General features: G+C 43.3%; 2 protein-coding genes across 7 annotated transcripts in view; one reads left to right on the forward strand and one right to left on the reverse strand.

Annotated features, from left to right (window-relative positions):
* The first annotated feature begins 609 nt into the window (after positions 1–609).
* On the forward strand, positions 610–13,416 carry LOC308098413 (far upstream element-binding protein 2-like). 3 transcript variants are annotated; one of them, XM_080446758.1, is made up of 18 exons: positions 610–1,042; positions 1,914–2,016; positions 2,187–2,246; positions 2,504–2,540; positions 3,000–3,058; positions 3,523–3,594; positions 3,746–3,803; positions 4,623–4,794; positions 6,222–6,320; positions 6,434–6,598; positions 6,700–6,802; positions 7,338–7,459; positions 7,855–8,151; positions 9,488–9,603; positions 9,757–9,848; positions 10,241–10,447; positions 11,481–11,698; positions 12,039–13,416. In XM_080446758.1, exons 1-18 carry the CDS (start codon positions 797–799, stop codon positions 12,045–12,047), a joined length of 2,235 nt encoding a protein of 744 aa, XP_080302884.1. In that variant the 5' UTR covers positions 610–796; the 3' UTR covers positions 12,048–13,416. The 3 variants fall into 3 exon arrangements, with proteins under 3 accessions (XP_080302884.1, XP_080302885.1, XP_080302886.1); XM_080446759.1 differs by having other exon boundaries at positions 610–973; XM_080446760.1 differs by lacking the exons at positions 11,481–11,698; positions 12,039–13,416 and having other exon boundaries at positions 610–973; positions 10,162–10,326.
* Positions 13,417–16,783: 3,367 nt separating this feature from the next.
* The window catches only part of rfx1a (regulatory factor X, 1a (influences HLA class II expression)), a 30,530-nt gene continuing 23,973 nt past the window's right edge, over positions 16,784–23,340 (reverse strand). For all 4 annotated transcript variants that reach the window (XM_080446749.1, XM_080446748.1, XM_080446747.1 and 1 more), the window contains exons 16-18: positions 21,575–21,728; positions 20,139–20,184; positions 16,784–19,950 (exon numbers count right to left, since the gene is read on the reverse strand). In XM_080446749.1, coding sequence (XP_080302875.1) covers positions 19,790–19,950; positions 20,139–20,184; positions 21,575–21,728 — 361 coding nt within the window. In that variant the 3' untranslated portion in view covers positions 16,784–19,789. The remainder of the gene's footprint in view (positions 19,951–20,138; positions 20,185–21,574; positions 21,729–23,340) is intronic.

Consider the following 23,340-nt stretch of genomic DNA (forward strand, 5'->3'; position numbering starts at 1 on the left):
CTAACACATTTAAAGTAGCACACAGAAAATCTCAACACTTCAAATTAGTTTATACTAGTTTTGATGACACCAAGGTATATTAACCGAATGTTTTGGTTAGTCAAACTTTTAGTGAAATGTTTTTCTGTTCCTTTTCTGAACAGAAAAACTGCAGGGAGATGATAGTGTATTTTAAGTGGGTGGGACAGCACAATAGGTTTACCACAGACAGAGGTTAACTTAGGGCTGTATGTAGCCACTGAGGATTTGGTTTCGTCGTGGGAATGTTGATCCTTCCCGGTTGCCGTCCGTCCTTCTACCGGCCAGGTTCCTCGGCCCTCCTCCCGGTAGCCGGAACACTCGCCCCAAAACACGCTCACCCCCATTTTCTTAGCGGACCGATCGTCCCCAGTGGTTCTTGTATTTGTTTTTACTGAGGAAGGATATATGGTTAGGCTTTATAGGCAATAGTTTTACTGAGGTTAAGTTTGGCACCGTTTTACCGAGGTTGCGTTTAGGAATAAGGTTTGGTTTAGTTTAGGCATAGTTTTACTGAGGTTACGTTTGGGAATAAGGTTAGGTTTTTACGCATAGTTTTACTGAGGTTACGTTTAGAAACACCTGGGTGGCGACCGTTCCGAGGTAACCGGGGCGAGCGTGTTTTGGGCCGAGCGTTCTTATATTCCTCCTCCCCTCCCCTCTTCTTAAATCACTGCTCAGTGCTCCCACTAGAGTAGCTTTGACCCACCGGCGGTCTAATCTTAACTCCTTACCCCCCACCCACAAACCCACTCTCTCTTCTGTGTGTGTCAACATCATGTCGGATTACAACGCGGCACCGCCGCCCCCCGGGGGCCCTGCTGGGGCCGGTGGTGGTGGACCACCTCCTCTCGGCGGACAGGCAGCCATGGGGACGAACGGCGGCGGCGGCGGCGGCGGCGGGGGAGGCATGAAGAAAGACGCCTTCATGGACGCGGTCCAGCGGGCCCGGCAGGTGAGGAGGTGCAGCAGGAGTGACGGACCTCCTTCTGTGGAGCAGAGAGAGAGTCACCCAGCTAACCGGGTTAGCTTACACAGGCTATATTATCGTGTGCATACATATAACATAAACAAGCCGTGTTATTATTAACAACATAATGCCACGTGTCTGAAGAATATCTCGCCAAGTCAGCTACTGTTGGGCTACTCCTCCTACTTCTGTCATAACATCAGCTCATATAAAGTGGAGATGTTGTTTTCATGCTGTCATGTGCCTGTTGTGTGTGTGTGATGCCACATCCAAGTTCAATGTTGAACATGGAAGGATTCACAAAACAGGTCTATCAGGACTAGGGATGCAAATTGAAATGAAGCAGGGACCCCCACCACTCCATTGTATTACATTGTGTCGTAGATTAAACTTTTTCATAGATAGCTCCATAGACTTGTTTGACAGCACTATCTATCAGTGTATGTTTTATTCATGTTAATGTATATTTTAACCACTTAAACCGTCAATACTTAGTGAACTTGACCTTTCACTCTGTACTTGTTCTGCTCTTTTTTTCCCTCTGCACCAAACCTCTTTGCCGAAAATAGCTGATCCAAGATCTGCAATTTTTGGCTTAAGTTCTCTTCAGAATATGCACTATATATATATATAGGGACAAATGATCCTATCATACAAAGATTTGGCGGCCCCCCTGTTGAGCTTTGTTAACTGGGCGGGATACCCCAGCAGCCTGCTCAACTGCTGGATACACAGGGGTCTCTACTTAAGTTTTATCCTTCTGCACCAAATCTCTTCGCAGAAAGTAGCTGATCTGATCTTGTAAATCATCATTTCCGCCCAATGTTTTTCTATTTTGTCATGTCCGGACACTAGGGTTCATGTGGTTAGGTGGTTTGGTACTGCACTGTCATGTGGCTTACATGCACCTCATGATGTGCCCTAGATTGCAGCGAAGATTGGGGGCGATGCGGGTCCTCCCATGAACAACAGCAACGCATCGGATGTCTTTCCATTTCCTGCACAAAAACGACAGCTGGAGGATCCAGGTAGCAGTTCAAGTTGTATTTAATGATACCTTGCTTTTGAGTGAAGACACGCACACGCACGCACAGCACAGACACACATTTAAAAGCAAAGCTATATGGGGAGTTTCATTTATGCAGTGTTCACACACCTCTGCTACAGCAACAATATGTTTTATTTGCTCTCGTGACAGATCAACCAGATAGCAAGAAGATGGCCACACAGAGTGACATGGACTCGGCCACAGCACTGTGTAAGTGTTCTACCACTGCTTTTTAAGCCCTTTTTTTTGACTTCCTGATTTGTTTATAACTATTTACTATTATAAGTTATTATTGAGTGCAAGACCAGCATGTACTGTATGTGTGTCAATACTTTTGTCCCCTTCACCCTTCCTTGTACTTGTGCATCTCTCCTACACTAACTGTGTCACATTATCATCTCTCACTCCGTCCGTAACCTGAACTCTCTCTTTCTTCTCACGTTGCATGTCTTTCTTTCCAATCCCAGCCATTGGAGCCCAACTTGCTGCTCTCGCGCAGCAGAGGTGAGGCCTAAATGCTTTTCAATCATAACAGTGGAAATGAAACGTAGGTGCAGAGACCATTTGAATTGTCCCCAGATAAAGTCACCGGTATAGTTTACCATTAGATGGTTCAACATGTTTTTGCTTGTCTGTCTGACACTCTGGATGATCTGAGCTGTCAGATAATCGGAACGCTCGCCCCAAAACACGCTCGCCCCCATTTTTTCTGCGGACTGCTCGCCCCCCCAGCTCGCCCCCCCAGCGGTTCTTGTATTCGTTTTACTGAGGATAAGGTTAGGAATACGTTTAGAGTTAGGCATACTTTTACTGAGGTTAAGTTTAGGAATAAAATAATACCTGGTGGCGACCGTTCGGAGATCGCCGGATTTGACCCGGTTCGAGCGTGTTTTTTGGGCGACCGTTCTTGTATTCAGCCGTCACTGCGACCCGCGTTTAACTTTCTTTCTCTGGTCTTCACAGTGCCAGGTCCACCTCCAGCACAGAGGACTACAGTGTTCCAGACAGCATGGTGGGACTCGGTGAGTGTATAGCTCTCCTACCTCTATTCATGTTTGGGAAATATCAGCTCCTGACTCCACAGAACCCTCTGAGCAGACCACTCACTAGGGTTGGGATCCGGAACCTGAGGAACCGTAATCAGTTCCGTCACATTTGGAACCGTTTCCGGAACCGGGGTTTTATCACACTGTCAGAGTTGGTAATGTGGATTGCAGACTGCTATGTCTGCAATTACAATAGCAGGTGGTTCTCAAATGTTTTAATTTCAAGAACCACCATGACTCTGAGTGTGGAACACTCCATAGTACACTCTCAGAGTTACAGACTTCTAAGGGTTTATTTGGAACCCCCCTATAGGAATCGTTAAAGGGAACCGTTAAGGAATCGGAGCGTTAAGAGGGAATCGTTAAGGAAACGGAATCGATATAATCCTAAAGGATCCCAACCCTACCACTTAATCCCTCTTTTCTTAATTTTCCTCCAGTCATCGGCCGGGGAGGGGAACAGATCAATAAGATACAACAGGACTCGGGCTGCAAGGTTCAGATATCCCCAGGTACTGTGTGTGTCCTTAAATCTTATGCTTATCCAGGTAATGGTTAATGCAGCTCAGTTAGGCTTTAATAATAAAACATTTGTCAAACATATGTGGCACTCTAATTGATATTACATTTAGTTAGACATTCACCTGTGTGTTATGTCTCCAGACAGCGGAGGTCTTCCGGAGAGGAATGTTACTCTCACAGGGTCCCATGACTGCATACAGTGAGTATAATTACATATAAATGGGCTGATAGAGTTAAAAAGAGACCTTTTTAAAGCAATGTTGACCTTTGTTAGAACCTTTAAGGTTGCATAGCTACCAATTGGGCATGGTACTGTATAAGTCCAAATACATCTTTATATGTAGCATCTGTACTGCGAGAACAAGAAACCAGAAGTTGCAATTCTCTTCCTTCTCATTGTATTGCAAACCAGGTATCAAAATCACTCTGCGCGTTCGTAATGCAAACAAACATGCACGATTTTACCACTGTATACAAAACAATCCTGGTATGTAATTTGGTGAAAGAGTTACAAAGTGTTGTAAACATTCTGGTACCAATGTTACGGACATATTCTTGAATTTCAATAAGATAAATCCCCATATAATGGTGAACCTATTTTGGGGGGAAAACACATACGGCAATGAGGGTGATAATTGCTACTGCATGTATTCCTACGGACTGGGGCGGCACCTGTCAGCAGGCGGTGTTGAGCGGGAGTAGTAGGACGGAGGCTCTACGTCCTCCCGGTGGAGGCTCCTCACTGGTAGGTGAATCAGTAGGATACAACTACTACAACGACTAAATTGGGGAGATAAAAGAGGTAAAAAAAAAGAACTATAGGAAAAGGACTAAGAAATTTGTTACCAGGACTTAACAATACTTCTGGTTCTTCGAGCACAGAAGCAACAGATAAAGACGATTAACTATATTTAGACTTGGCCAGGTATCTATCAGATATATTAGTGTGGCTGTGGCGTTCATTGTCCCGTACCAACATGGCACAGTCGAATCGTCTCTTTTGCTCCTCCGTGACCAGGAAAGCCAAGATGCTATTGGACGAGATAGTATCGCGGGGGCGGGGCACACCACCCTCTTCTTTCCACGAGTCGACCAACGGGCAGAACGGAACGGTTCAGGAGATCATGATTCCTGCCGGCAAGGCTGGTCTTGTCATCGGCAAGGGAGGCGAGACCATCAAACAGCTACAGGTAGTGTGTTTGTGTGTGCGCATGTGTACTTAACCCATTAAGACCTGGAACGCATCTGTGTCACTTTAGATTTCTTTGGCTATTCAAAAATAGCAGATCTACAAGCTCATAGCGCGGCACCGAGTGCCGCGCTATGAGCTTGTATATCTGCTATTTTTGAAAACGCATTTTTTAGATGTTTTTCAAAAAACAAAAAAAACATTTTTAAGAATCGCCTCAGGTTTTAATGGGTTAAAGTGCCGCTGTGAATGTTAACCACATAGCCCTATATATATATATATATATATATATATATATAGGGCTATGTGGTTAACATTCACAGCGGCACTTTAACCCATTAAAACCTGAGGCGATTCTTAAAAATGTTTTTTTTGTTTTTTGAAAAACATCTAAAAAATGCGTTTTCAAAAATAGCAGATATACAAGCTCATAGCGCGGCACTCGGTGCCGCGCTATGAGCTTGTAGATCTGCTATATATATATATAGAAGCGCACAACGCATCGCAATGCAACCCGTTGTGAGATAGTAGATCTATTTTAGCTTTTTTTCTTTTTACATATTGAAATGTATTGACCATTTTTGACATTGACCCTATAATGACATAGCCTGGTAAACCCTCCCTCCGGAAATCTCATTTCTATTTGATTCCTGGAGTGAGTCTGGCCTGATCCGCCTTTCTGCAATATTGGCTGTGTATGCCAAACGGCCGAGCCTATCAGCGTCGTCGCTCATTGTTCTGTGATTGACAGCTTACGTTGGCCAATCAGGTGGCGAGTTCGAGTGAGCCCAAAACACGAACGGCAGCCATCTTTTTCTTGTGCGGCCAATTCTCCGCTATTTTTTTACTTCAAAAAGCTCTCTAACTTCTATTTTGAGGCACGGAATTTACTTATAAGATATCGTTTGGATAGAATTTAGTTCTTCATATATGTGGTCAATTAATCATGACAAAGCCTATTTAAAAATAAAAATTTAGAGAACCGGTAGGGGCAGGCAGTGACACCATTGTATCCGAAAAAGGCAACCCATTTTGGGTATGGCTGTCTCAAAAGTCTCGTTGCGTCACATTAAGACTGGTGAACTGCTGATTGGCTGAAGGGGAAAAATTATCATTGGCTGAAGGGGTTGTCAGTCAACGGTATTACTCCCGCCCAACTCCAGCACAGCCAATATTGCAGAAAGGCGGATCAGGCCAGACTCACTCCAGGAATCAAATAGAAATGAGATTTCCGGAGGGAGGGTTTACCAGGCTAATAATGACATGCCCAAAATAGGGACACCAGGATGAAAGTGGTTAATTAGGAAATAATAAGTATTCAAGCTTGAGGTAATGCGTGACGGACGGCAACAATGCAAGTCCCTTGCTACTGGAACGCCGTCAGTGATTTAAAAGTGGTGCTGAACCCCGGTTGCTGTGCTGCTGCAGGAGCGCGCTGGTGTGAAGATGATCTTGATCCAAGATGCGTCTCAGGGACCCAACATGGACAAGCCCCTGCGCATCATCGGAGACCCATATAAAGTCCAGGTACAGTGATGAGAGGTCAATCTGAAGGTCAAAGTTAACATCCACCTCACCTTTTAAATAACAAGTGTGTGTGTGTGTGTGTGTGTGTGTGTGTGTGTGTGTGGTCTGTTCAGCAAGCCCAGGAGATGGTGCAGGAGATTCTGAGGGAGAGGGAACAGGGAAACTATGGTGACAGGAACGAATATGGCTCCCGCATGGGTGGAGGAGGAGGAGGAGGCGGCGGCGGCGGAGGTGGTGGTGGTGGTGGAGGAGGAGGAGAAGGAGAAGGAGGCATTGATGTAAGTGTGTGAGAGGCGCTATTTCAGATTGGGCTCGGACGTCTGTGAACTGAACCGAGCCAAACTAGATGACTGACGCGTGTCCTCCCGTCTGTTCTCAGATCCCTGTGCCTAGACACTCTGTGGGCGTGGTGATTGGTCGCAGTGGGGAGATGATCAAGAAAATCCAAAACGATGCCGGAGTTCGGATACAGTTCAAACCAGGTGGTTTGTGCCTGCACTAATCCTCCACACGATATGTAATAACATTAAAAAAATCACACCCTGTGTGAAGTGGGCGGTGTCTTGCTAGCTAATCACAATACTGAATGGAGTCAACCAATCATGTACAAATAATAAATACATTTATTGAAACACTCTTTATGATGGAAGTAACCATAACTTAAAAAAAACAAATGTATGTTTTTTTTAAAGTTATGGTTTTTTATATAGGGCTATGCACATGTGTCATGTGACACTGGCCAATCACAGTCCTGAATAGACTGTAATTGGCCAATCACGGTGCAGGGTTAGGCGGGGTACTTTTTGGCCAATCACAGCGCAGGATAATTGTACAAATTTTCAAACCTCACTATTTTTTGGGCGGTTTCACCGCCCAAAAATAGGCTTATCTAGAAATCGAGTTGTATTCGTAGGACCTAGCACGCTGTTCTCAAGGCTCCCATTTTGATGCAAAGATTCCGTTTTGGGTGAGTCGAATCTTTAAAACACACCCTCTCTCTCTCTCTCTCTCTCTCAGATGATGGCACAGGTGCAGATAAGATGGCCCACGTCATTGGACCCCCTGACCGCTGTGAGCACGCCGCCCAGATCATCAACGAGCTGCTGCAGAGCATAAGGGTCAGGGAGGAGGGACAAGGGGTATGCATGCACCGCACATACTCTTACAGACATGTACTTAAAACATCTACTACTCACGGGTCTGCCTCACAGGTGCAGCCCACTGCGTATTTACAAGGGTAAAGCGATCCCACTGACCTTAATATGCTCGCAATAACCGCATGGCGGCATGCAGCTTGAGGCCATACTGTAGGTGCAATTTGGAACGTGATTACAGCTTATGGGATGTTAATCTCCTAATAAACAATAAACGACAATAAACTACTGGCATCAGTTGGTAAAGCACCGAGTAACGGAAATATTCTCAGAGCTTACAGAGCCTTGAGTCTACAAAAACAGCGAATACTACACATTCATCACATAGAGAGCAGGGCACAATGTCACAGCTACAGTAAGTGATTAATCTCCTTCCCCAGGGACCCCCGGGTCCGCCGGGGATGCCCCCGGGCGGCAGGGGCAGAGGCAGGGGACAGGGCGGCTGGGGGGGGCCCCCTGGCGGGGAGATGACTTTCTCCATCCCTGCGCACAAATGCGGTCTGGTGATCGGCCGGGGAGGAGAGAATGTCAAGGCCATCAACCAGCAGACGGGGGCGTTCGTGGAGATCTCCCGCCAGCCGCCGCCCAACGGAGACCCCAACTTCAAGATGTTCATCATCCGGGGGGCACCGCAGCAGATAGACCACGCCAAGCAGCTGATTGAGGAGAAGATCGAGGTACAGTACGCCCCTACCCCTGTGTATGGTTACTGAACAAGTGGGGTAGACGTGCTCATGGAGTCGAGTGGTTTTCAATTAGATAAATGGACTGATGACATGAGGACAACCTCATGTTATGTATTCGGATACAGGATAGGTGGGCACTAGGGACATCTGGGCACCTCAATGTAAAATTGTCTATTTTGTCCAAAATGTAATTTCTTTTTTTTTTAAGTCTTAACACATCCACCGCCAGAGGTTAATCTCATAATGTACTCACCAGTGCCAAGGTGTTTTTGTTGTTTTTTTGTTTTTTTCATGTCGCCATAGATCTTGTTAAAATCCTTAAGATTGAGCCGTGAACGGTCTGTTTACATCCGCGAGATCTCCTTGTATCTCCCAGTGAAAACCACGTGTCAAACGGGGCATCCATGTTTGAGTTAGAGCGGATTACGTTAAACAGTGAAATGCGAGGAGAAAAAACTACAGGAAGAGAATTGAGTTTCAGTTTCGTCTGTAGAATGGGAGCGGGCGTGATCGTCGAAACCGGATCCCAAATAATTCTATTTCCTGTCATCAAACCGGAAACGGAAGTGGATCAAAAAAAATCCGAAAGTGCACCCGGACCGCGCATGCGCGAAAAGACCGCAGCCCGTAGGACTACGGGCTCGGCGCTTAACCGTTGGATTTAACGGCCCGTAGAACTACGGGCCCGGCGGTAAAGGTGTTAAAATAGTCGTAAAATATACATGATGTGAACATGCACTGCACATCATTATCAGACTCAATGTTATCCTTCAACTTATTGTTTATGCCCCAAAATGACTGGATATACAGGTTTTGTAGTAATTTGTAGCAATTGTAGAAATATTAGACCTTAATTGTCAAACGTTTAAGCATGTTCTAATCATATATGCTTTACTTTACTTACAAATATTTTCCAAATATTAAATTTTTTAACATTTTGGAAAAAAAGCCAATTTAACACAGAGGTTCCCACTCTTCCTTGGTGCCCACCTATCCTTTTACCATGTATTCAAGCTATTGGCCAAGTACATCCACACATGGAAGAAATTTGTCTTGTACTTTGCTCTCCATGTTCACATAGAAACCAAATCAGAGCAATGAGATATCGAAATCCAAAATAGTTTGATTCATGTTACGAAAACTGTTTGCACGCGTAGTTGTACATACAGATCTCTGTGGTGTGTTCACAGAATTGAGACTCTTATCGTCACTGTTTATAAAGTGTGCCATAAACATGTACAGTAACGCAAATAAGTTCCAGTGGCGTCTGTTTGTATACAGTATACGCGTACATGCATGTTTTATGTGGCTGTGCTGTGTGTTCCAGGGTCCTCTGTGTCCTGTGGGTCCAGGCCCAGGTGGCCCAGGTGGCCCAGGTCCTTCTGGTCCAATGGGCCCCTACAATCCTAACCCCTACAACCCAGGACCCCCTGGACCCCCACAGTGAGTAGCTACTGGACAGATAGCACTGCAAGTTATACAATGAACTGGTCCATGACTAAATAATGACGAGGGCAGAGGAGCCTGGAGTGTTCAATATCTAGATGATGATTATGAGAAGGTCGTAATCAAAATGTCTTCTTCTCTCGTCTCCAGTGGAGGTCCTCCAGGGCCTCACCAGTACCCTTCTCAGGGCTGGAGCGACAACAGCTACCCGCAGTGGCAGTCCCAGGGACCCCATGACCCTAGTGAGTCACTGTGTCACCTCTTTGACCTGCCCCTGCTGCTTGTCAAGCCTCAGAACATCATATCACTCCTTTATGTAGTTGTTCTTGGTTGTATTAGCACTGTGGTACCTCTCCTTATAACTGCATATTACTGTACCTCGTCCTAAGGTATTTAGGTTATAAATGACGTATATTCCTTCCAGTCATTACAGATAAGGTATGATGATAATTCTGTCTAAATCTGAGACCGGTGGAGCATTGATGGGACTGTTGTGAGTGACGGGGTGAAATGAGCCATTACTAACCCCGACTCTGTTTCCCTCCGGTCTCCAAGCCCGGTCTCCAGGAAACTAGCAGAAGCTCACCCTCAGCCTATGAGGGCCCTCACCCCCTCCACCCTGCATCTTTTCTAGGCAAGGCGGCGGCTGCTGACCCCAATGCGGCCTGGGCAGCATACTACGGCCAGTGTTACCAGCAGCCATCGGGGGCTATGCCGGCCCAGAACCCTGCAAACCCGGCCGGAGGTGCACCCGTCCCAGGTGACCACACCCAACCCGCCCAGACCCCGGCGGGGCAGCAGGATTACACCAAGGCTTGGGAGGAGTACTACAAGAAGATGGGTGAGAGACGGCCTTTCTTCTTTTTCTGTTACTTTACCCCTGGGAATATGTCTGTGCTGATGGGCACATTTGGATGGATTTTTTTTCCACAGCCGATGCTAAGGCCCCGCCATAGCATCACCGCCATACAATGATGTTGCGCATTGAAAATAGCAGATCTATAAGCTCATAACATGATGTGTTGTGCGGTCACAATAGAGTTTTACAAAGTATGTCTATAGAGACAGCGGTGAAGGCCATAGAGCCATAGCAATACAGCGTAAACACGCTGCATAGACCTGAATTGAATGATTATGTCTTCTTATGATTATGATTTTAATTGTCTCTTCCATCAAGAGAGCCAGGTAAATAAATAAAAATCTATAGGCTTAATGGAATACTCATTCATCAAGTATTCCCTTTGTTTTTGGAGTCATTCATTCACACTGAAGGAAAGCAACACAAACAACATTTCTCCATGAATTCAAGGCCTCACTGGATGAGTACTTATTAGAAAAAAAGTCAAATTGGGGGTCACCAAATGACCCAAATATGGGTCACCCCAAATTCCTTTTTTTTTCTATATTTACTCAGCCTGTGAACATTAGGGATGGGAATTTCGAGGGTGTGAAATGTATATAGTTTTTTGTTCATAGCCTAGCACCAATCTGTAAACCTTACTGTCATTTCTATGAAGATATGATTAGCGAGTGACATAAACTATAGTGACTGTAGTTTCATGAGGTTTTGCAGGTCTGAAACACCGGCACATAATGAAGGGTCATTTGAAGAATTGCAATAATAGAATTATTTATTTATTTACCTATATTTAGATTTGTATGCAGATTTGAGCTTTTATATTCAGACAGGATAGTGTGACGGGAGGGCGAAGGACAAGCAACACAGGTCTCCAACTGGTATTGAATCAGGGACGGTCACATTGCACTTATGTGATCACCGCCATATCCGGTCAGCTACCGGAGCGCTCCTATATCTATATGTCTTTTAGATACGTTTTACTCTTTCATTAAGCCTCTGTGTCTCTCTCCTCCAGCTCAGGCAGGGGCCCCGACCCCAACCCCAACCCCGGCCCCCACGCCAGCAGCTGGAGGCCCCGGGGCTGGAGCAGCAGGTGGTGGTGGCGCTGCAGCCTCAGCGGGAGGCCAGCCAGACTACAGCGCAGCCTGGGCCGAGTACTATAGGCAGCAGGCTGCCTACTATGGACCCACAGCACAGGCCCCTGGACAGCCAGCTGCTACCCAGCAAGGACAGGTTGGTACTGTGGCTGCCGCGTCACTGGAGCTGGTCCTATTCTTAATGCACGCCGGCTTTTTTCTTTCTGTATTGTGATCTCTAGCAATAATGTTGATTATTTTATTTATGTGCTGTTTAGGACAAAGTGTTTAGGACAAATGTCCGGCACTCGGCACTCGGCAGCGCGGCACTCGGTGCCGCGCTATGAGCTTGTATATCTGCTATTTTTGAATAGCCAAAGAAATCTAAAGTGACACAGATGCGTTTAAGGTCTTAAGTGATCTTGTCCCGCTGTAATAATCAAAAGAGACCATCTTGTATTTCGTCATAGTTCTAACTGCACCATCTTGCTTTTCAGACCCAGTGAGACGCTACGGTGAATGGAGCTCAAGATTCCAAAGGGAACCAGGAAGAAGGGATTCATGTTTGAACCTCGAACACTCCACTAGCAGATTGCAATATTGTTTCCCCAGGATGGCTGGAGAAGACGCGGCTGGTGATTGGCTGAGACAGTAGATAGGGAGTGCTCGTTTTGCTTCATGTGATGAACAGTTTTGTCCACCACAGCTTGCCAACTGAGGCGGCACGCTCGTCATTGCGCACAGCCATCAGCTGCTTGCCGCAGGCACTCGCTCACCTAGCAGCTCGCTCAGGAGCCTCAAGGCCGTGCTGTCAGCATGCCTGCCTTGTTGTCAAGTGATTTAAAGGATGTTGAGGTAACAAAAATAAGCGCTCCTCTTCCCCAACCCTCCTGGAGAAAACAATGTAGCTGCCATTGGGACATTGGGTTTTGTCTACTTTTGTTGTTGTTTGTTTTGTTTAAGGTTTAGCGTTCTATGTCATATGTGGAGGGAGGGGGTGAGACTACGCCTCACCTTCATCCATCACCTGGACACTGTTGACTAAAAATGTGAACCGAACAAAGACATTGGTGGTGCATCGCTGCTGAGAGGACTGGCATGCAGTCATGACCGTTACTGCAGCTTTTCAGCATTTTAAACTTCTCTTTTCCATGTGGTTGCTGCGATGGACGTAGTAGCCTCGGAAACGCTGATGTGGGGACCCTTTTCACAGCAGACATTTTTGACAGGCAAACACAGAAGGTAATAACGTCAGTTGTAGGTGGGTTTCATTTTGGTGTTTCTGTGCCAGCATAGGGTCAATTCAAGACATGGGTACAGTAACTGTAATGTTAACTCAACTAGTAACTTAAAACAGATCAGTTTTAAAAGTACACAATTTCTAATCCTAGTGTTGCATTTACTCAATTGCGCATAGATCTGTGAAGATTGTGATTATACTGCATAGTCAGAAATAAGTGAGAAAATGTACCTTTTATTACCCCACCCATGTCTAAGCTTGCTTGCTGTTCAACTATTTCAGTTTGAGTCATTTCTGATATCCGTTCTGCTTACGAATGTGCTCTTCTTTCTGTGTGGGCTCATGTACATGCAGTGTGTGTGAATGCAATTTTACAGTGGTGTGAGTCATGCATGTATGAGTGTGGATGAGAGTGTATGCGATGGCATGCGAGAGGATTTTGACTGTTTGCGGTTGTTCAGCTATGGGTACCTACAGCGGAAAGTGTTCTCTGCATTTCTCTCTATGTCAGGGGTCTTCAACGTTTTTTAAGCCAAGGACCCCTTAGCAGAGAGAGAGAGAGATGAAGCAGGGACCCCCACTACATGTTGTATAAAATTGTGTTCCAGATTAAACTATTTCATAGATGGCTTCAATGACTATTAGTGTTGTGTAAATGAATGTTTTTTATTTATTTAAGACATTTAACGACTTAAAACCCTCAATACTTACGGTCAAACTTAACCTTAGGCTATGTACATGGTTTGCTCCTTTTCCCCCTACACCAAACCTCTTTGCCGAAAATAGCCGATCTACAAGCTTACAATGCCTCGCCCTGGAAAGAGATGCTACGGTTCAAGTGGTTCGTGACGCACACTTCTCGTATAAAATCTAAAATGACACAGATGCTTAACAGTGCCATGTTTGTGTTTCACCTCAAATTTGTATGCGTGGGTTTTTACGTTTTACGCCTTTTCTGTTTTTTTTTTTTCTTCTATTAATAAACGCCACTTAGATATGTCATGACATCCCGTCCGGTCATCTCATTCTTATAATGCTTAAAGGAGCACTTAACCCATTTTCAACCTTATCTTCCTAAAATTGGTCCTCGCTAATGCTCATAAGATGGCATAATTTCTGTCCACTTGCTCTGCTTCTCAGAGATGGGCTGTGGACAGTTCAGAAACCTGCCTCCCAATGACATCATCGGTGGGGATTCCAAGTTAATGGAAACTACAGTTTTCCCGTAAAGTTAGCATGCTGAACTATTATTCTTGCATTAATACATTTATTTATTTTTAAAATATTTGAAATCCACCTATTTTGTCATTGGTGTCCAGAATTGTAAACTGTCCACAGCCCACCTCTGAGGTCCAGAGCGAGTAAACTATGAAATTGTGCCATGCCATCTTAAAATGAGCATTAGTGAGGACCAATTATATGAAGATATGGTTGAAAATGGGTGAAGTGCAAAAAGTCAAATCACCATGATCAAATCGGAGTCTTCCTATGTGTTGGTTACTTGGTTTGGATATTGTATTAAGCAATACATGTCTGTTGGTTTTGACTCGGTAATGTATCAGGTAGGATTATTGTATTTTGAATGGCAGCTTTGAGCCTGCCTCTGGCGGCACAGTTGGATAATTGTGAATAATTGACCACCAGCAGCAATACTCTGTTCAATTAAAAAGGGCAAACATCAATTTGTTTTCAAATGTGTGTTCTTGTTTCCTTTTCTCTACTGCCATGACCAGGACATGGCAGTTTCACCAGTTTACCACTAGGTGTCACTATTAATAAACTGATTAGTCTAACCATGCAGGCTATGGGGTACAGTCACATCCACTGGGAGGAAAGAATTAGCCTGGCATTGGCCAGACTGATAACGTGTGTGAATCCACATTATCAGTCTGGCCAATGCCAGGCTAGGAAAGAATAGCTACTGTGGACTGTGCAGATTAAAACATGTAAAGCCGGCTCCAGTTATTCTTCAGCATCATTTTGTTGATGTAGCCTTTTCATATTTTTACTGAAGTTACAAAATGTATATAAATGACTTGTTTGACTTGTTTTCACAGACATGAGTGAGCAGACATTTTGACGCATCATAGATGGGTAGTTTCATTAAGGTGTTTGTGTGCTAGCATGAAGTTTGTACAGCAGTTGTCCATGATGGTGCACTAAATGAAACATCTTTACCTCTGTTCACACATCTGCCATATAATTGGGACTGTTTTACAGTCTGATTGGGAGCTACAGTACATCTGAAGGAGTGAAGATGTGATGTGCATGCTATTTGTACCTTTTTGAATAGATGGTATATAGTGAATAGTTTAGATTTGAAAGGCAATTTGCAAAAAGTTTGCCTTAAAAGTTCTTATTATGCTTGTAAAAAAATAAGGAGAAAGAAACTAGTTCATGCTACTTAATACTGGACAAGAATAGCCTACCTTTTAATTCTAATTAGACTTACTCTGAAATAAGTCAACATTTAAGTGACATTAAATTGTTACATGTTCATCTTTCATTTACCCTGAAGTTGCCTCTGGGGATCAATAAAGGTTTAATAACACATCTTATCTTTCAACAGCACATGGTGGGGAAAAAATAGACTAAAATCAATGTAATCTTTTATGACTTCATGATGGAACAAAAGCGCATGAGTCATAACAGCAGTTGTGTGCTCAGATTCTGGACTGAAGTAAAAATAGCAATACCACAGTGTAAAAAATACTTAGTTACAAGTAAATATTCTGTTTACTTTAATACTTAGTTACAAGTAAAGGTCCTGTATTCAAAATCTAAGTATTAATATACTTAAAAGTAGCTAAAGTAAAAGTACTCATAGTGCAACCCATTTCAGAATCATGACATTCTACCTGCGATCAGAGAATTCTGTCAAAGTGAAAGGTCACGAACAGTTCCACAAAACGCATCCCAAAACAAAGCACCCAGATATGGTCGGAAAAAAAGGTTGGGTCTATTTATTCAGAGGGACTGACCACAACGATGAGACCTGGTCTCAGTCTGAGAGCCAGTGATGACGAGGCCTGAAAAACCTACTTAACATCCGGAGCGGTGTTATTTTTACTATGTAAAATTAAACATTATCTTAAGTTGGTAAAAACTCTAATTATCCAAGAAATGCAAAGTTACCAATAAGCTTTATATTTATTTGTATAACGTGTATATTTGTAATACACACGTGTGCGTGTAAAGCCAATGAGTCAGTTGGGGCGTGGTCATATTCTAACAGAATTTCCAGTTAACCAAGCCCTACGATCAAAGCCTTTGTGCAGAAGAACTGCCAGTCACTGACCACGACAGGATGCACGTGCTGCCTCTGACACAGCGACAGTATAGGCTATAGCTGTTGTCACAAGAGCAAGCCTTACTGCCAGCCACAGCCACAACAGACAAATGGAGCTTTAAGCCATTCAAACCGGGAACGCATCTGTGTCATTTTTAGATTTCTTTGGGCTATTCAAAAACAGCAGATATACAAGCTCAGTTTTTTTGCAAATCTTTGAATACATATATAAATATTTTTTTAAAGCGAACATTTGTAACTCAAATCTTTGCTTCTGGGGGATTCTACAAAATGTCTCCTAAATCAAAAATTCGTTTTTTTTTTAAAACGCATGTTGCTATAATATCAGTGGTTCTCAAAAATGATATGTATTTGGCCATGGACCCCCATCTCAAAATATTTTGTTCCAGGGACCCCCCAGAAGCTGTAACAGAGTTAAAAATGTTCTCTTTAATAAAAGATTTGCACAAATTTATGAGATTCTGCAAAAATAGCTGATCTACAAGTTCATAGCGCGGCACTCGGTGCCACGCTATGAGCTTGTATATCTGCTATTTTTTAATAGCCAAAGAAATCTATAAATGACACACAGATGCGTTCCCGGTCTTATTGGGTTAAAATGATGCAAATGCGGTTTTCGCACATTTTGTTCATAACAAGATGCATGCCTGCTGGAACATCTCGAGAGAAGAAACCTGAGACACCCGGGGAGACAATTTTAAAAATTATTTTAATCATTTTTTTCTCTATCTTTAAAATTAAAAACATCTGAATTGCATTCTACCACCTCCAAAGGCACAGTCATACTTGTAGCTGACCAAATTCATAAAACACTGCCACAGAACATTTCTTTTCCCTATTTATTTTTGCTTTTATACATAAGAAACCAAGCACTATAAAATTGACAAAACATTTTTTTTTTCTCGTATTGGATAAAGAATGGTCATTCTATAATGCTGTGTAGATTGTTAAAAGACAGGAGTGATATGTTCGCTGCTGTGGTAGCGGTAGTCAGATTCCCTTGAACCTAATTTATACTTCATAATATGATGGTGTCGCTCGCCTTTCACTTGATAATCATTTTGTTGCGGCGAGTGACACCGTCCCGCAAAAGTATAAAGTAGGCTTTATGAGGGTAACATGCTGGTTCGAAGCAATGCATGTTCAGGACACGTGCATTGCAGCTATAAAAAAAAAAAAGATTTCCAAGACACAGACTTCAACCACTTTAAACCTGGCAATCCTATTTTGGGCATGTCATTATATAGGCGACATTTTCAAAAGCAGTATAAATTGAAGATCTACAAGCTCACGACACGTCGCAACCGAGAGGCATTGTGTGCTTGTAGATCCGCTATTTTTGAACGATGCCGCCGTACAACACAGCATAAAATAGGGCTCAAGTGGTTAAAAATCAAAAACCATAGATGTGATATTGTACTTTACAACAAACCATGGTGATGGACAATGTCTTTTGAATGGTAGAAGCAAAACGAGATCGATGGCAGGAAGGATGAGGGGAGGTGAAAACACGCCGAAGGGCATGATGACGCCGGAAGGCGCGGAGGACTGTGCAGAAAGAGTCATCGGATTCATCTACCCAAGGCCTTTGAACCGCACAAACAATGGTACCTGAACTCAGGGGACTTCCCACCATGCCGCCTACAGAACCTGCACCTGACTATTCCAAAACACGGCAGGAAATGACACATCTCTAGGCAGACAGACAAGACAGAAAACTTCAGCAGGGCTGCAACTATCGATTATTTCTTTCGAAAATAGCAGATCTACGAGCTCACAACACCTCGTCTCGCGCCGCGATGTGAGGTTGTAGATCGGCTATTTTCCCTATTCAATTATGGATAATCTTTTGTATCGTCGACTAAATTGATTGGTTCGATTAACCGTTGCACCCCTACATTTCAGATGTCTGTGTTGGAGTTCTTAGCCAATCTGTGCAAAGAAGCCCGGCCCTTTAGCCTGTATATATGTGTGGACCATTCACTGGAGGATTAAGGGGCTGATAACCGTAGTGCACACGTCAATAAAACGCACACAGAATGCTTACAATGTGTGACGACACATCACCATCCACTGCACAAAAAGATTCACTTAGTGACACAAGGAAAATTCAAAATAGTGTATAAATATTTAATGTATGCATGTATACAACTAATCTATATCTCAGTCAGGCACGGCACAGTCCTCCTCGGAAAACACGTGAAATGAAAAACAAGAAGGATGAGCTCCAACACAGAGTGATGAGCTTCCGGGTTAAAAATCTGCCAAACTTGGCGTAAGAAATGGGAAATAAAGTACAAGTACGTATGTAAAAAGTAAAATTATGAGGCCACAGAGGAAACCAATCAAAAAGAAAGGAATTAAGCACTTTAAAAACATAAAAATATGATCCACCTCTCTCTCTCACACTCTCTCTTTCTCTCAAAACTGGATGTTATAAAAGTAGAAGGATGTTTTTTTTTTTTTTTTTTGTAGCAATAAATGGGAACATTTACTCCACAGCCACTGGGGGAGGGGGGGGGGGTAATCAGTGTGTATAGTAGCTGTGTCAAGCACCCCAAGACCACGACAGCTTTACAGGCAAATAAAATCAAAAAAGAAATCTACACATTTCTCCCAAAATCCATGATTGAACACAAAAAATTAAATAAAAAGAGAAACAGTCAACGCTTGGCAACGGTTGTGCGGTGATAAATCACATAACCGGACGCGTGCACTTGTGACACACAGTATCATGAAAAACAATGTTCATTTGGACCCTAGATATAACAGCACAGCGGTGAGACCTCGGTGCACACGCAAGCGCACGGACAACACACAGCATAAGCATGATTTATATAGTTGTGTGCTAGTGTCGTGCATGGATATAACTGATCTACAAGCTCCCAAATTGTCACATCGCGATGCGGTGGGGTTGTAGATCTGCTATTTTTGACATGCCACACTGGCGCGCAAGTAAGTATAAAAATCAGGCTATGGGGGCTGTGTACCACGCACACACCACTTTATCCCAACAACCTGACGTCAGTCACCCACACTTTTCTCTACAAAACGACCCACAGACTCTGATTGACAAATTAAGTGACAGCTAATGGGCCAGACAGAACCGCACTGTTCAGCAGCCATGTACTTTTAAAGTCTTCTCTTTCACAAACAAAGAGCCCTATCTTTAGGACCACTTTGGCAAGGCAGTGACAGTTTTAGAGGGAGCGACCGTGGCCAGATGCAACCTCTGCATCAAAGATGTAGTGAGACATGTAAAGACAAGACACACGACCACAATCCTTTTTTTTTTTTACACACACACACACACACACACATCTGACTTACTCGGCTCTGTGTTCATCTCTCTCAGTATTCTAGTGCCGTATTCTAGTGCCTGGTCTGTTTGTGCCAGGTCAGATCTGTGCTTACAGCAGTATGGTGGATAGGTGAAGGCTGTCCAGGCTGAAGTGGTGCTGCTGAAATGGTTGGTGTTTGGTACGTGTCGTTTTACTTAGGACCGCAGCGCTTGTGTGTGCGCGCATGGGTGTACGCACAGACAATATGCAAGATCTACATGTAGTATCAAGTGTATAAATTAGTGTATTTTGTACATAAGTGTGTGTATATATGTATAATATATATAATATATTTATATATCTATTTATCTATATATTTATAACCACATGATGAATGTGTGTCTAGTAGTGTTCTGTTCAGTCCTCTTCTGGGCTGGTGGTGAACAGCACTCTCTGGTCGGTTCTGGCCAGCTTGGCGGGGGGTTCCAGGGACTCGTCCCCCAGTTGTCCCCCGTCTGAGGGGAGGGACAACTCCTGGCCCTCGTCATCGCTCTCGTCCTCTTCCTCCTCTTCCTCTTCTGGAAGCCAGACGAGAGAACAGGGGCAGTCAATGAAACACATCCTTGTGTTGAGCACATACATTTTTTTGAAAAATAAAAATATAAATATGGAGATACAAGGTTTCTGACCGATAGCGACGATATACTGTACAGTATATAGTACCATATTCTAATAACCATGGCACAGTAAAGAATTATCAAGTTACCTTTGTCAGGATCAAGTGGGTTTAAGCTCCGGCCTAAACTGGCAAACTAGACAAGAGAGGGAATCATGTTAACCAATTTCAACCTTTCAACCCTAGTATGGGCATTTCGTTACAGGCAAAAATTGAAAAACAAAAATCGGCAGATTAAAAATATATTATATAAAAATGGCAGATCTACAAACTATTCATCACACAGCGAGCCAGACTATTGCCTCCCACAATTTTCAAATGCTTCCGTCATACAGTCTGGAGCACGGAAGCTCTGAGAATGATCACAGGATAAAAGCGGATGTGAAGCCTCCTCCCCGCTTCCGTTTTGTCTTTACAGTCACGCAAATGTGTCCTAATATAAACCAAAAATAATAGAAGCATATACTGTATATAGCTTGATGCTTAGCAGGCTATGGGGGCCTCCAAAATAAAATGTAACGATATTTTAAAATATATTTTCGTTAACGGAAACGGCGAACAGCTTCCGTTCTCGGCTTTCGGGATGTGTAGTTCCAGCCTCTACATAGCATTCGGAGATTGTGGAATAGTTGTCTGGCTACGCGAGACTAGGCGTAGCCGCGTAAGTAGTTAGTATCGTACAACACAATATGGTCAGGTAGAGATCATTTGTAATATTTTTGGTGTTTGTATTCGTGTGTGTGTGTGTGTGTGTGTGTGTGTGTGTGTGTGTGTGTGTGTGTGTCTGTGTGTGTGTCTGTGTGTGTGTGTGTGTGTGTGTGTGTGTGTGTGTGTGGGTGGGTGTGTGTGTGTGTGTGTGTGTGTGTGTGTGTGTGTGTGTGTGTGTGTGTGTCTGTGTGTGTGTGTGTGTGTGTGTGTGTGTGTGTGTGTGTGTCTGTGTGTCTGTGTGTGTGTGTGTGTGTGTGTGTGTGAGTGTGTGTGTGTGTGTGTGTGTGTGTGTGTGTGGGTGCGCGGATTAAAGCTAAATAAAACCTCACGACTGAAAATGTTTGTACTGTATGGCCAAGTCTTAATGTGTGATGTGTGACCCACACTGGCGCTGTTTCGTAAACAATTGACACAATATGTAAAGCTATGATGTTTTAGTAACATTGTTCCTGCTGTTCTACACACTGCCAACCAGAGTGTAGAAAAGAGAGTAACGACACGTTTTGATCTCGCCGCAAAGCGGGGCTCCTATGGGCTTTAGTTCCAAACATTGGAACTATCTCATTGAGATAGACAGAGCACTTCCGCATTCCATTCTTACAATGGGAGTCGACGCTAGTGTCAGAGCTCTCTTTATGGCTCTGCTGCCAACCAGGTATATAAATCACAGATTGAGGCTTTAACGTTAGCTTTTATATGAAATATCCGAGACTATTAAGATGTCACGGAAGATGCTTCAATCTGAACACGTGTGTGTGTGTGTGTGTGTGTGTGTGTGTGTGTGTGTGTGTGTGTGTGTGTGTGTGTGTGTAGTGTACCTCTCCCATGACGGCGATAGGGGTTTCCCCCTTGGCCTGAGCCACTCGGTGTTCTATCAGGTAGTACATGTACTCGTCATACAGCAGGCGGATCAGGTGGAAGGAACCAAAGCTGGCAGCACTGCGTAGAGTCAGGTCTCTGATCACCATGGAGCTGTGGGGGCCAGAGGGAGGGGAGGGGGGGGGGGGCCGGATTAACACTATTAGATTTGAGCTAAAAAGCATTATTTTACACTTTGGGCTATTCAAAAATAGCAGATCTACAAGCTCATAGCGCGGCACCGAGTGCCGCGCTACGAGCTTGTAGATCTGCTATTTTTGAAAAATCGTGAAAATGTGTGCAAATATTTGAATATATATATTTTTAAAGCGAACATTTTTAACTCAAATCTTTGCTTCTGGAGGTCCCTGGAACAACATATTTTGATGGGGGTCCGCGGCCAAATACATATAATTTTGGGGGTCCTTGACATGAAAAAGATTGAGCACCACTGATATAGAAACATACGTTTTTCAGAATACTGTTGGGATTTAGGAGACATGTAGAATCGGCTTCAGGTCTCAATGGGTTAAACCACAGTTTTTTTCTTGACCACAAAATATAAGAATGTCATTTACAGTAGATAGATAGCATGTTATAGTTGGACAGATGCTAGGTTCACTGTTTACCTGATGTCCTGATGTTTCTTTGAAGCCCTACACTGTTCTCTCTGCACTCTAATTACGTGACTATTTACCAGTGGTGTAACTAAGTACATTTACTCAAGTACTCTACTCAAGTAGCAATCTTGAGGTATTTTTTACTTTACTGGAGTATTTTACATTTTCAGTACTTTTACTACTACTCCACTACATCTCAGAGGCAAATATTGTACTTTTACTCCACTACAATTATTTGGAAACTTTAGTTACAAGTTACTTTGCAGATATAAATTATTATATTATAAAACATACATTAACCACTTCAGCCCTATTTTACACATAGGCTATTTTCAAACATTTTAGTACTTTTACACTTTTGATACTTTAAGTATATTTTGATGCCAATACTTTTGTACTTTTACTCAAGTAACATTTTGAACACAGGCCTTTTACTTGTAACAGAGTATTTTTATATTGTGGCATTGCTACTTTTACTTGAGTAAAATATGTGAGTACTTCTTCCACCACTGCTATTTACATTGTTGTTTATTGATTAGAGTTCATGTTCACTCTTACTTATTCTGATCTAGCACTCACTCTGGATGAGAGCGTCTGCTAAATGCCAACACTGTAAGTGTAATTGGTCGGTGGTGACCCGTTTAGCTTTTAAATCATTTCACATTGTTATATTTTATATTCTAAACTTGCAATCAAGTTCCGCCTGATGGGACTGATAAAGGCTTGACCTTGAACAAAGGGAATAAAACAAGATGGTAGAGTTTTGTCCATCCTGAAGCCGGGGAAGAGGATTGATTTAAACAGATTTTTTTTAAATCACGGACCCTGAAGATTTAAGTCCGGTGCGGCTGCTTACTTTTTCCTCAACATCATCATAATCATTATCATCCTCATCATCTTCAGTGGTGGAAAAAGTACTCAAATTCTTTACTCAAGTAAAAGTACCAATACTGCAATATAGAAATACTCCGTTACAAGTAAAAGTCCAGAATAAAAAATTTACTTGAGTAAAAGTACAAAAGTATTGGCATCAAAATGTATTTAACGTACCAAAAGTAAAAGCACTAAAATATTTGAAAATAGCAGATCTACAAGCTCACAACGCG

This window comes from Gymnoscopelus braueri (assembly GCF_963280865.1).
Source record: "Gymnoscopelus braueri genome assembly, chromosome: 13".
In the NCBI taxonomy this organism is placed as follows: Eukaryota; Metazoa; Chordata; class Actinopteri; order Myctophiformes; family Myctophidae; genus Gymnoscopelus; species Gymnoscopelus braueri.

Excerpts from the sequence above, each read along its gene's own strand:
- LOC308098413 (XM_080446758.1), top strand. The coding sequence starts at position 797 with ATGTCGGATTACAACGCGGCACCGCCGCCCCCCGGGGGCCCTGCTGGG. Across the intron at positions 8,152-9,487 it reads TGATTGAGGAGAAGATCGAG|GGTCCTCTGTGTCCTGTGGG; the intron begins GTACAGTACGCC and ends TGTGTGTTCCAG. Across the intron at positions 10,448-11,480 it reads GGAGTACTACAAGAAGATGG|CTCAGGCAGGGGCCCCGACC; the intron begins GTGAGAGACGGC and ends TCTCTCCTCCAG.